The 13,501-nt window shown below is 35.3% G+C and overlaps 1 protein-coding gene across 2 annotated transcripts in view; it reads left to right on the forward strand.

The window, feature by feature from the left end:
• babam2 (BRISC and BRCA1 A complex member 2) overlaps positions 1–13,501 on the forward strand; it is a 182,510-nt gene that overhangs the window by 168,902 nt on the left and 107 nt on the right. For both annotated transcript variants that reach the window (XM_021467158.3, NM_001017777.1), the window contains 4 exon segments: positions 2,020–2,090; positions 3,950–4,032; positions 9,037–9,190; positions 13,272–13,501. The exon segment at positions 13,272–13,501 is cut by the window's right edge. In XM_021467158.3, coding sequence (XP_021322833.1) covers positions 2,020–2,090; positions 3,950–4,032; positions 9,037–9,190; positions 13,272–13,335 — 372 coding nt within the window. In that variant the 3' untranslated portion in view covers positions 13,336–13,501.

Below are 13,501 nucleotides of genomic sequence, written 5' to 3' on the forward strand. Positions count from 1 at the left end.
TAACTAAGACTTTTAGCTCAATAAAATACCAATTTACTTACTAATAGTCAGTTTTGCGCATTAAAAGTATCGCAAGTTACTTTAAATTTCAATTAATTTGCTTTCCTTAAATGCTGAATTAAAATGAAAAAAGTCACATTGAATCAAGCAGTCAATGAGAGAATGTGTTCATTATTTTGAATGCATTGAAGAAAAGGAAACGGGGATTATAGTCTTAATAGATAGTGATTTTACTTCAGACAAATAGCACAAAAGTAGCAAACACAATGCTTTAAACTTTCAATAATCTGTATATATGGCATGTAGAGCTCTGGGGTCAGAAAGTTCTTCAATATCATTTTCCTAAAATAATATTTTGATGGGTTTTTAAAGGTAAATGAAGGTGTAGATTATTCAGTGCATTGTTAATTGAAGAACCCCTCTTTTAATAAAAGAAAGGGAAAAAAAATTATTCTGTAAGAGATCAAGCCTCAGCCAGGTTATGAAAAGTAACACAAAAGTAACTCAAAAGTAACATAACACATTCAACTAGTTACTTTTTTGGGGAGTAACTTGATGTTCAAATGCATTACTTTCAAAAGTACAGTAATAGTTACTAAAGTATAATACTTTGAGTATTAATAAACAGCCAATGTCTTAATAATAAGCCAGTAGTTGATAGTGGAAATTGGTACTTAAACAAAAGTGTTACCAAAGATTTTAGTAAAAGTATCATGATTGTAATGAAAATTTTGAGTCATTAGCCCCTTTCACACAGTGATACCGGAAAATATCCGGAAAATTTACGGAACGACTTTACCGGTATGTTCAAAAAAGCGCTGTTCACACAGGCGAGGACGTTACGGAAATTTTCCGGAAAAGAGCATTCACACATCCATTCCAAAATACCGGTAAATTCTGACATCATTCACCACAAATGAGCTTTAAACGGCTGCGCTTGTATTTGTAAACATTTGACTAAATGACAAACTCTGTGGATGATCAATATTGTGAACAACTTTCGCAGGATCACTTTCTCATGTCGAGATGTTCATATTATCTGCGTGTGCAGGCGCTCATATGCGCACGCAAAGCTTGAAGGTAAACAAACAACGGCTTATCATAAGCATCTTATCGATGATTATTTACACAGTTGGCATTAAGAAGAACATATAAACGTGATCTGACTAACTTCTAGCAGCTAAATGTGTCTGGAAAAATATTCAAAGGCTTTTAACCTCACAAACCGCGCGGACGTAAATGCGTCTGACTGTTGTGATTGGCTAAAGCAGATGTCTCACGTCAGCACGTTCTAGACGTGCACGCGCTTATTACGGGAATCTTCCTTCTGCATTCACACAGCGCAGCATTCCGGCAAATTCCCGTTAATGTTACAACTTCTCTTTCCGGAAAATAGCCAGAACGAATTTACCGGTATTTTCAAAAAGGACCTGTTCACACATACAACCGTTCCGGAAAATTGCCGGCAATTTTCCGGAAAGGTCTGTATGTGTGAAAGGGGCTATTGAAGCAGTTCATTTAATGTGTGAATTTTATTCATTCAACTTTCTTATTAAATAAAATGGTAGTCATGTTATCCAAAATATTGCATTTAGTAAAAGTCAAATAACAGAAATGAGAGAATGTGATAGAATTGAAATAGATTTTTTTTTTTTTTAATGAAGGTTTATATCAGGCCATTTTGTTTAAAAAACATTTTCACCTGTTTTGTCACAGTTCATTTCTTACATTGTTGTGAATACAATACCTATCTAAAAGTGACAAGAAGCCACTTGTGGAGCCAGTGTGGATATGTGTCTTATTTTTGCTTCCTCTGACCTCTGTTAAGCAAAGTGCATGCACTTAACAATGTAAAAAAAGACCAAAAGCATAAAGTTGTTGTTGTTGTTGTTGTTGTTGTTGTTGTTGTTGTTGTTGTTGTTGTTGTTGTTGTTGTTGTTGTTTTCAGCTACATGCATTTGGTCCATTTCATTTCTTTCTCTCTGTTTTTAATATTACGTTTGTTTTGTCTTGACCTAGGTTCAGTATGTCATTCAAGGATATCACAAGAGGAGAGAATACATTGCTGCTTTTCTCAGTCACTTTGGCATGTGAGTTCAATGTCTATAAGATTTGGAGTTAAAAAGTATTCATTTGAAAGTCATTTAATAATTGACACTTAAAACCACAAGCCGTTTCTCATAAAAGTAATCTAATAAATGATCAGCGTGAGACTTTGAAGGAAAAGCTAAAACTGGCCCTGCGAGTCCAGGCCTGCAGCAGTAACCAGTATAGCTACTCACCACACCCATGTTATCTTGAGAAATTAGTTACCAACACTAATTCCCTTTTTTCTTAATTACTTGGGATAATTCTGCTTTCTAATCTCAAAAGCAAGTACAGACAGCAGCTTTATAATGGGCTGTAATACACTAGGCACCAAGATGTCTCTGGTTTATTAACACGCCTTAATATATTGTCAGACAAGGTGGTCTGGCACAGCCTAACTCATTGATTTATTAATGTAATTTTAATGAGTGCTATTATGTGAAACCTGCTTTTAGGGATGCTCTAGGAAGTATTTGGATCATTTTAAAATTCCTTTGTTTTTGATAAAACCATTACAGTGTATACTGAACCTTGTCCAAATACTTTTGTGGCATTGATTTTGAAATCAGGAACACTCCATTCGCTCATTTTACACTTCCCTAGAGTTTAATTGTTGACTTTTACCATTTTATTCCATTCAATCTGTCTGGTGGAAGCACTTTTAGCTTAGCTTAGCATAGATCATTGAATCAGATTAGACTATTAGCATCTCACCTAAAAATGACCAAAGATTTCTGATGTTTTTCTAATTAAAACCAGACTTTTCTTTAGTCATAGTGTGTAAAAAGACCAATGGAAACCTAAAAGTTGCTATTTCCTACGCTGATATGGCTAGAAATCATGGCTGCTGCTGGCACAATTGTATTACACAGTACCTGAAAGTTGGCCAACTTCTATATAATTCAGTTCTGATAGAAGCAGTTTAGAATCTGCACCAAAGTTAGTATGTTCTGAATCATTTCTCAGAAATTGGTTATCAAGGTAAACAAATTGCAGGTACTGCAGCAGCAAAGTTTCTTAATTGTTACACCAGAAAAATAGTATACTGTAGCTCCTAGAGACATCAGACTAGAAAATAGCAACTTTTCATTTTCTGTCGTTTCGGTACATGATGTAACTACACAAGTGTCATGCTTTAAATAGGAAAACTAATAAAACTCTTTGGTCATTATTGAGCAAGATGCTAATGATCTTATCCGATTTAATGATCTATGCTAAGCTAAGCTAAATCATCCTGAGATTGACTAAATTAGAGATGCCCAAACTAGGGCCCATGGTAACCTTTGATTTGGCCCACCATCCCATAGGAAAAGAGAAGGAGATCGATGGGCATGGTTCAATTCAAATTTAATGTAACCATTTTTTTGTGTTTGTTTGTTTGTTTTATTTTTAAAAGCTAACTGAAATTAAATTGTTCCATTAAGTAATCTCCACTTATTTTGAATGGCATCGTTTATGTTTTTATTGCAATGAGTTCTCGTTTTAAAGGTTATACTGCATTAGTAAAGTATGGTTTTCTATTTATTTTGAAATATTAGGAAATGAATTAGGAAATTACCCATGGCCACTTTTATTTAATATGCTGTAGTTTGGTATATTTACCTTCGGCCCACGGCTCTCAATGGTTTTTGCTTTTTAGCCCTTCATATGAAAATGTTTGGGCACCCCTGGACTAAATGGATTCAAAACTCAACTGTTTAACTCAAGGGGAGCTGAAAACTTATCCTGGTTTCAAAAAAAGGAGTGTTCCTTTAAGGCTTGCTTTTGTGGTGAATTTTAAGGTCATTTTAATGTCTTTACAATCTTCTGTTGCAAACTGAAATATTATGAAATATTCATTTTCCCTGTTTTGACTATACAGGGGTGTGGTGGAGTATGATGCTGTTGGCTTTACCAAGCTCACCCTTCTGCTTATGTGGAAAGACTTCTGCTTCCTGGTCCATGGTAAAATATATATTAATATGTTACCTTTATATGTTCACAATTTTCAACCCATGTGCTTTAAAAAAATCATGCCTGCATTTCTGAAGAAAACAAAATGAAGTGTATTGCTCTGGAAGGATTTAACTGTGCTTTCATCTTATGTATTATATACAGTTGAAGTCAGAATTATTAGCCCCCCTAAATTATTAGCCCCCCTGTTTATTTCTTCCACAATTTCTGTTTATTAGAGAGCAGATTTTTTCAACACATTTCTAAACATAATCGTTTTAATAACTCATTTCTAATAACTGATTTATTTTATCGTTGTCATGATGACAGTAAATAATATTTGAATAGATATTTTTGAGACACTTCTATTCTGCTTAAAGTGACATTTAAAGGCTTAACTAGTTAACTAGGTTAAGTAGGCAGATAATTAGGCAAGTTATTATACAATGATGGTTTGTTCTATAGACTATGGGAAAAAATATATAGCTTGAAGGGGCTTAAAATTTTTACCTTAAAATAGATTAAAAAAAAATTTAAAAACTGCCTTATTTTAGCCAAAATAAGACTTTCTCCAGAAGAAAAAATATTATCAGACATACTGTGAAAATTTCCTTGTTCTGTTAAACATCATTTGAAAAATATTTTAAAAAGAAAAAAAATCAAAGGGGGACTAATAATTGTGACTTCAACTATATATTTATGACCAACGAGACAGACCCATCCAACAAACTAGGTTGAGTTTTTTATTATCTCAAAGATTTAAGTGATAAATTGTAAGAGTTTACATGGAAAAGTACTGTAGTAATTTATAGTAAATATTACATAGTTTATAAACATACTAAAGTAAAGTATTTTCATATAACAATACAACTACAGTTACAAATTACAAAATACTTTACTTTTCTACAATAATAGGGTGTATAATACTACAATACATCAGAGTTTAACTATTATACCTCTAACCATTGACTTGCATACAAATACTTGGAAAAACAAATACTGTGGAAGTCAATGTTTACAGTTTTTCAGCATTCTTCAAAACATCTTATTTGTGTTCAACACAAAGCTCAAACAGTTTTGGAACAAGTGAAGTGAAAGTAAATGATGACAGAATTTTCAGTTCAGGGTGAACCTGGGTCCCTTTAAACTGACTGTACTGAAATGTGCCTGTGTGTGTAAACACAATGCATGATAAATATGTTAAAAACATACATATGCAGTATATTTGCACATCAATTTCATGAGTGCTTTCTGTTCAACTTCTGTGCATCACCTCAGTCGTCTATGCCAAAGTAAAGTTTTGCCCCAGGCACGACATAAAGTCTTTTCACTAGTTTCAAAAGAGGTATCATTATCATTTTTAATAGCAAATGCATCTGCACCTATTTATGCGCCAACTGGCATGCTGGTTTGAAAAGGAGTGCATTGCTATTTTAAGGCAACTGAAATAGACCACATCATCAAACAACTAAAAGCTGCTCTAATGTCAATAGCACTTTTTTTTGTTTGTTTGTTTTAAGTACGTATTTGTGATAGAGGGCCCTAATTGCTTGTACATGTTGCTTATTACACACACAAGGATGTGCAGCAGCACAGAAATATCTTATGAAAAATTAAATTAATAAATGTAAAAGATTATTGTCTGCATAAATGTAAAAACTGCTACCTCCTCCCACTTACTCTTTACCAAGGGGGGCTTTGGTGGAATCTGGCTTGTTCCATAGATGGCTTTAATCTCACGCGCAAGCCGTTTCCTTACTAATAAGGCATTCAGTTTTTCCAGGTACAAAGGTCAATCATGTAAATAGTGAAATAGTGTCATTGTGCGACTGTAACTCACTCTTACCATGTTTTCACACCACCAGTGTTGAAAGAGTCAAAGTAGCTGGAATCATTCCGTTTCAGTTCACCTCAATTCAGTTACCAACTAAAGTGGTGCGTATTGTTTTGCATGGTGTAGGCAAAATAGGAGAGTTGAATCAGGTCAACTTTATGGTAATGAGCTATGGTATCAGAATATAACAGTCTGCCACTTTACACCATTCTAGAGAATGCAATCCAATAAACTTAGGTTCCAACCATATTAGTTCCCAAGCAAAATAAACACAGAGGTTGATTAGGTTGATAAAAGTGCCAAAACTAAATTAAACATCCTCTATAAACAACATGTTTAAATTAGACTACCACCTAATCACGAACACAAAAGCCTCACTATATAAACAGCTTTTAGTTGCTTTATTTCATTAGAAAACATATAAATATGTTAAGAGAACAACTACAACACTTTTAGACTATGCTCTGGGTGCACAGGCTATTTTTCCCACCCTTAAAATAGCTAACTGGACATGTCCTAAGTGCACCTGCGCAGTGTGCTTTAGACTCTGCGCTTAGATAATTAAAATAGAGCCACTTTGTTTGTGTTCGCATAGGTCTATTGTGTGTGTGTACTGTTGAACACAACGTTTATATATTTATAACCACCTCCGAGGATAGTCATGGACGCGGGTCACTGGTATTGTTATTTTGGGGGTCAGGGGCTTAAACATTTGGAACTCCTGCTCTATTCCTTGTTTATCAAAATTTTAGTTTGGTCATACAGCGGTGGAATGTTATGACAGTAATTTGTCACACAGCATGATGTGTGAGGGCTCACACTCATCAGAACACACAGAAAATTGCACAGCTGTTGTGTAAAGTAAAACCCAAGATAAAAAAATAATGTGTTACATTCTGGCCACATGTCACTGTTCTCTACCATCGCTGGTTCTCAGCCATCTCTTTCCTAGAGTTCATTTATTCATTCATTCATTTTCTTGTCGGCTTAGTCCCTTTATTAATCAGGGATCACCACAGCGGAATGAACTGCCAACTCATCCAGCACGTTTTTACGCAGCGAATGCCCTTCCAGCCGCAACCCATCTCTGGGAAACATCCACACACAAACACACACACACATACACACACACACACACATACATTACGGACAATTTAGCCTGCCCAATTCACCTGTATCCCATGTCTTTGGACTGTGGGGGAAACCGGAGCACCCGGAGGAAACCCACGCGAATGCAGGTAGAACATGCAAACTTCTCACAGAAACGCCAACTGAGCCGAGGTTCAAACCAGCGACCTTCTTGCTGTGAGGCGTCAGCACTACCTACTGAGCCACTGCTTCGCCCTTTCCTAGAGTTTAGAGACTTAAAATGATCTGATTACAAATTAAAAAGCAGGTTAGGATATAGCATTTAACAGCGAGGTTAAATGTGTCTAGATCATGTGACATTATGATTTAAATTCAGTGCAAACATTGTTTGTGTACACCTATATTTATTTGTTAAAGGGAAAGTTCACCCAAAAATGGAAATTTACCCCCTCAAGATGTTCTAACCCCTTTATGAAGTTCTTTTCTCTGACAACAAATATTTTGAACAGTGCTGGAAACCTGTAACCACAAATGTATTTTTTTATTTTCTTTTGTGTTCTTTTAAAGTAGATGTGATGTGCATCAAACCAATACATTTACTACATCAAAAAAGCCATACATCTATAACAGATTCAAATGTCAAAATTTATTGAGTATTACAGTTTAAGAAGGTCAAAACATTTAATGACAGTTTTTATAGAGCTTTTTAGTGATTGTTAATCTTTCCATTATCATGATTTCTATGAAAAAAAAAAAAAAAAGCTTTTTACAGTCAGATGTGTCACTATGTCTTAAGTTGCACTGATACATTTAGGCCCAATCCCAGTTCTACCCCTAAACCCTTCCCCTTACCCCTACCCCTCCTGCGCATTCCTATGAAGAGGTTGGGGTGTCCAAATTCTTTTTAGCTTGAAGGCGTAGGGCTAGGGAGAAGGGACAGATTAAATTTTTTAGGACCACCCTCGAAACCAGTGGGTAAAAAATTTTCCCAGAATTCACCAGCCACAACGGCAGGATAGATACACCCGGAAGTAAGGAGATCCACAATATAGTATTTTTGTCATTATTATGAATTTTTAAAACAAACAAGCACGTTTTAAAATAGCCATAACCACCTTTGTGTTTTATCGTCATGCTAAAAAAAAAAAAAAACGTTAAAATAAAAACACTAAACTTCGCTATCTATAATCCATAATCATAACTCTTAATAACTCCTGTACAGCAGTCCCACAACATTCTGTCACTCGAATCCTCTGTCAGAAAAGTCCAGTGGCTGTCAATGGGCTTTTTGCAGTGCCTGCTATAATGTTAATGTTGTTTTTGTGTGTTTATATAGATGAATATGGCCACAGTGTAAATGCACAGTACAGTTACGATCTTATTGCCACATTAGATCATTATGATAACATAATATATGCCCTCAGTGATATCCCGAAGATAAATACCAAAAAATAAAGCAACTGGAATAACTATAGCAGTCGCGATCGTCTGATGTCATATGACCACTCAAATTTGAAGACCTGTCAGAAGAGGTGAGCTGATAAACAAAGACAAAACACCAGAAAAACAATAAATGATCATTTCCTCTTTCTTATAGCATTCTAGTTATGACTTGTTTGTAGTGTGATCAACGTCTGGGCTAGTTGTAGATGAGTTTGGAAGAAACTTGTAACATTTTAATAATATTTTGGCAAATTGAACGAGTAGAACGAAATGACTCTAAAAATGATTCGTTCATCTCACAACAAGACTCAAGGGTCCGAGTCAGTAAAATGATCTGAACTTCCCATCACTACCCTCCGTTCGCAGAAAACGCACATCACGTGACCACACACACACACACACACAGTCATGCACTCCTCTTAGATTTTTAGCTTTCATATTCGGTCAACATCTTAATTTCAGAATTTAGAATTCAAATTGACATACTGTATATGACTGGTTTTGTGGCCCAGGGTCACATATTACTAATAGGTCTGGGTTGGATTTACTGTATGTATTGTGATGCAATAAACTTCTAGCACTGGTTTATGGTGGCATCTGTCAAGTTCTGGACGATCTGTATTTGATTTCTCCATCCTGTCTTCCTGTAGTGGATCTGCCTTTGTACTTCCCTCGAGATCAGCCCACCCTGACGTTTCAGTCCATCTATCACTTCACCAGCAGTGGGCAGCTCTACTCTCAGGTGCAAAAATCCTACCCCTACAGTCCACGCTGGGATGGGAACGAGATGGCCAAACGAGCCAAGTAAGAGCAAATGAATAATGAATATTGCCAACACAGATCAAAAGAGTTTTCTCTTAGTTAAACAGATGTGTGTGTTTTACATTTCCAATTCCTGTGTAATATTAACCCAGTTTAAAGGGATAGTTCACCCCAAAATGACTGCAGAGTTTTCAGTTTTAGATGAAAATGAAATAGGCTTGTGTATTTTTGTTTTGTTGAACACAAAAGAAGATATTTTGAAGAATGTTGTAAGCCTGTAACCATTGACGACTGCTATGGAAGAACATTCTTCAAAATAACTTCTTTTGTGTTCAACAGAAACAAAAAAATATATGGAAAAACTGAGCAAATCCTGAGAGAGTTTTCAGTTTTTGCGTGAACTGTCCCTTTAAGGGAGTCTTCTGGAGGTTAATGGAATGTGCAGTATTTACCTTTGGACTTCTCTCCCAGCCACACCTCATAGCTGGAGAGCACATTTTATCCAGAGTGTGATACGTGTCAGAGATAGTGTTTTGTGTTTTGTGTTTGGAACATATCTTATCACCTATTGGCTCTCTGGCTGGGCTTTAATCAGCCAGAGATTTCAAATGTAGGCACCCTTAATACTTTACCTGCATGTATTGACATATACTGAACTTAGTGTGCAGTTTGACCTAATTGGAAGTAGTTTGTTATTTAAGCATAGTATATGTTGTCACACAGTGGGTACGGAAAGTTTTCAGACTCCCTTAAATGTTTCACTCTTTGTTATTTTGCAGCAATTTGCTAAAATCATTCAAGTTCATTTTTTCCTCATTAATGTACACACAGCACTTCATATTGACAGAAAAACACAGAATTGTTGACATTTTTGCAGATTTATTAAAAAAGAAAAACTAAAATTTCACATGCCCCTATTTAGATCGTTTGCTGTCACACTCGCACTGTAATGCTGATGGTTTCAGTACAAAAGTACTGTTTTTGCAATTCATACAAATTCATACGAATTTTGTGATATAAACAAGTTAAAAAAATTTTAATTTATATGTTATTAAATAATCCGAGGCCTGTTGCAGAAAGTAGTTTTGGAGTTTTACCAAGGTAATTCTGAACAATCTCCGGGTTTTGGGCTCATGAAGTCGGGTGATTTTGATTTCATCGCCATTGTAACTTGCGATACACTCCCAACTTTCTCTGGAACTGATTTTATTCTTGGTTAGACATCGCAAACCTAAACTGGATCAATCAGCTGTGAGTAAAATGACAGAACGAAGCCACTTTCAGATCCAGAGAAGCTTTTTTATTTTAAATTAAAGCCTTTCAGACTAAAAGCATTTTAAGTCAAAATTGTATTTTGTTGCTAATAACTTATGTTATATGGATTATTATTATTTGTATTATATTTAAATAGTCAGGATTCATACGGTCTTGGAAAACCTGGAAAAGTCATGAAATTTTGAAAAGGCATTTTCCAGGTTTGGAAAAGTTTTGGAAAAACAAATAAAGCCAAATTGTTTTGAAAAAGTCATGAAATTTTGTTAAGCAATTATCTGTGTATTGGATTTATTTGAGATGATACATTTGAAATAAAATAAAATTGAGCCATCCATCCCTTCATGTGACATTCTCTGTGTGGGGTACACTTAGCAATAACTTCAAAAATCACTCGCTTTCACTGAATTCAAGATACATTTTGAATGTGTTGTTTCCAAAAACAATATCTAATTGAAAAGGTAGGATACTGTGGGTGCTAAAGGCTAATTTGTACTAATCTGAAGTCTTGTGATGACACAAGCCAAAATTTATAAGAATTTCAGCAGACCGCAAAATATTTTCTAAAAACTATTTTACAGATATAAAAATAAATATAAACTACATGGATTGTCACATATGTTTTCATATGCTGTAATTTTGAACATGCTTTTTTGTCTGATTTACCAGGTGTATATAGTCACATAAAACCCGAAACAAGATCATGAATATTTACCTAAAAGTTTTGGAAAAGTTACTGAGAAGTTCTGCAATTTTAGTAGTAAAAATGTGTATAAACCCTGAATATTATATATTCAAAAGTTTTGAGTTGCCAATACATTAATTCATTCCACAGCGGAATGAACCGCCAACTTATACAGCACGTTTTTACCCAGTGAATGTCCTTGCAGCCACAACCCATCTGTGGAAACAATCATACACACTTCAATTTTAGCTTACCCAGATCACCTGTACTTCATGTCTTTGGACTGTGGAGGAAACCGGAGCACCCGGTGGAAACCCACGGGAACGCAGGGAGAACATGCAAACTCCACACAGAAATGCCAACTGAACCAGCCGAAGCTCAAACCAGCGACCTTCTTGCTGTGAGGCAACAGTACTACCTACTGCGCCACCAGTTGCCAATACATTTAATGCCTAATTAAATGTACATTTAATATTTAAAGCTTTAAAAATGACTGTCTTTTAAGCTAATGGTAACCCTTATTAAAATCTGTTAATTTGTTTTGCATTGATTTAATATTTAAGTAATTAAATACATAAAAAAGTGTTTCTGCCTTGTAAATGCATAATAGAGGCTCTCTTAATCTTCCATAAATTTTGAGAAATGAATCAAACTGATCCTCACTTGTCTTGTGATTGGCTGCATGTGTCACACTTCATACAGCTGTATGTGGTCCAGATATAATCATGAACTCTTGGTTAACAGAGAAAATGTATATCAAGTGTCATGAAATCACTTAAATGTGCAGTAGGTGATTGTTTTCAGAAACAATTTTTGTTGTGCTGGTTAAAAGTCTCTTCACAGTCCATTAGTAATGATTAAAGTAAATTATCTTAATGTGTTTATGTGTATTTTTATATTCTAAGTCAGACATAAGGATGAAAATGTTTATCCAATAAAAAATTTGTCAGGCCGATAATTCCCATAATTCTGATAAGTAGCCCACACTGTCTGTCAACAAATGTAGATTTGTACATCTGCACAATCCTGTTCGTGCAGATCCGCCATTTGTGCGTGCACGAGCACTTAGAGAGAGTGACAGCAGTAAAAACAAATGCTGAATCAAAACTTTTTTAAATCTTGAATCAATATTGGAGTTACTTTTGCACGCTGGATGAAGGATAACACCATAGCTGAAGTATTTCTTTTTGACAAGGAATGTTTTGCTCATGCAAAGTTTATGTAGATTGTTTTGTTATGAATAGGTTATACGCACAGAAGTGTTGTTCAGTCACAGAAATCCTTCAGCAAAAGATTGATGTGACTATTTTCAGTTTCAAAAGGGACCTTTTACAGCATCAATAATGTAGATTTTTATTTAATTTACAAAACATCAGTAAATAAAGTTATTCCTCCTAGCCTGCTTTACTGAGATTAAGTTTGTTTTATATTCACATTGGATCATTTTTGAACAATGACAACTTGTGATGGCTTCCTATATTGTTTACCATGCTACTCAGTTTATTCGGTCTGAAATAGCATGTAAGTATGGCTTAGTAATAAGTGTAATTCCTGCACCCCGCCAGGCAAGCACAGTCTAAGCATTATTACACTAGAAGAAAATGAGACCAGCGATCCTTGTATGCATGAAATATTGCACATTATGACAAATTCTGCTTGCTACACAGCTGAAAACATGCTCGATATAATACATATTTACGTTCAGAGTTGTAGTATTATGAAAGTACTATAAAATTTTCTAACTGGCAAATGATGTGATCTAGTGGGTTGTCTACTGCCATCTTTAAGTTATGCGTTTACTATTTCAGGAGGTGTGGCTTTGGACGGTGGGGCAGGGACTGTGTTTTTAAACATATTATGCTAAACTGTTAGCATTTTGACAAATCGCCTACTGCACCTTTATCCTGATCCTAACCAGGTTGAATTTGTTTGTTTTGTCAACACAAAACCTACTCTGCAGCCTGAGTTAGTACAACTCATTTTATGCAGCAAGCCTCTGGTGTTTTAAAGGGAGAATTCCAAAAATAGTTTTGGGAATAATTATAACAGCAGTCAGACGGTCAAGGTGCTTTCACATTTCACTTTTTGAATGACACTAATGATGTCCTGTCTCTTTCTCTTTCTTTTCCCTTTCTCTCATTCTGTCATTTCCTCTCTCACCCACAGGACTTACTTCAAGAGCTTTATCCCTCAGTTCCAGGAGGGGGCTTTTGCCAATGGAAAGCTGTAGATTTACAGCATGAAGGTCTGCTTTTACAGTTGGAGTTCATGAACAGGTTGTACAGGAAACAGCATGTCTGACTTACAATCCTGACAACTGCTCCTCTGTAATGTTTTTGCTCTCATAATGTCATTCAGTATATTTAAATGTACTGTAGGTGTGCGTTTTTATTTCT

The sequence above is a fragment of the Danio rerio genome, chromosome 17 (genome assembly GCF_049306965.1).
Source record: "Danio rerio strain Tuebingen ecotype United States chromosome 17, GRCz12tu, whole genome shotgun sequence".
NCBI lineage: Eukaryota > Metazoa > Chordata > Actinopteri > Cypriniformes > Danionidae > Danio > Danio rerio.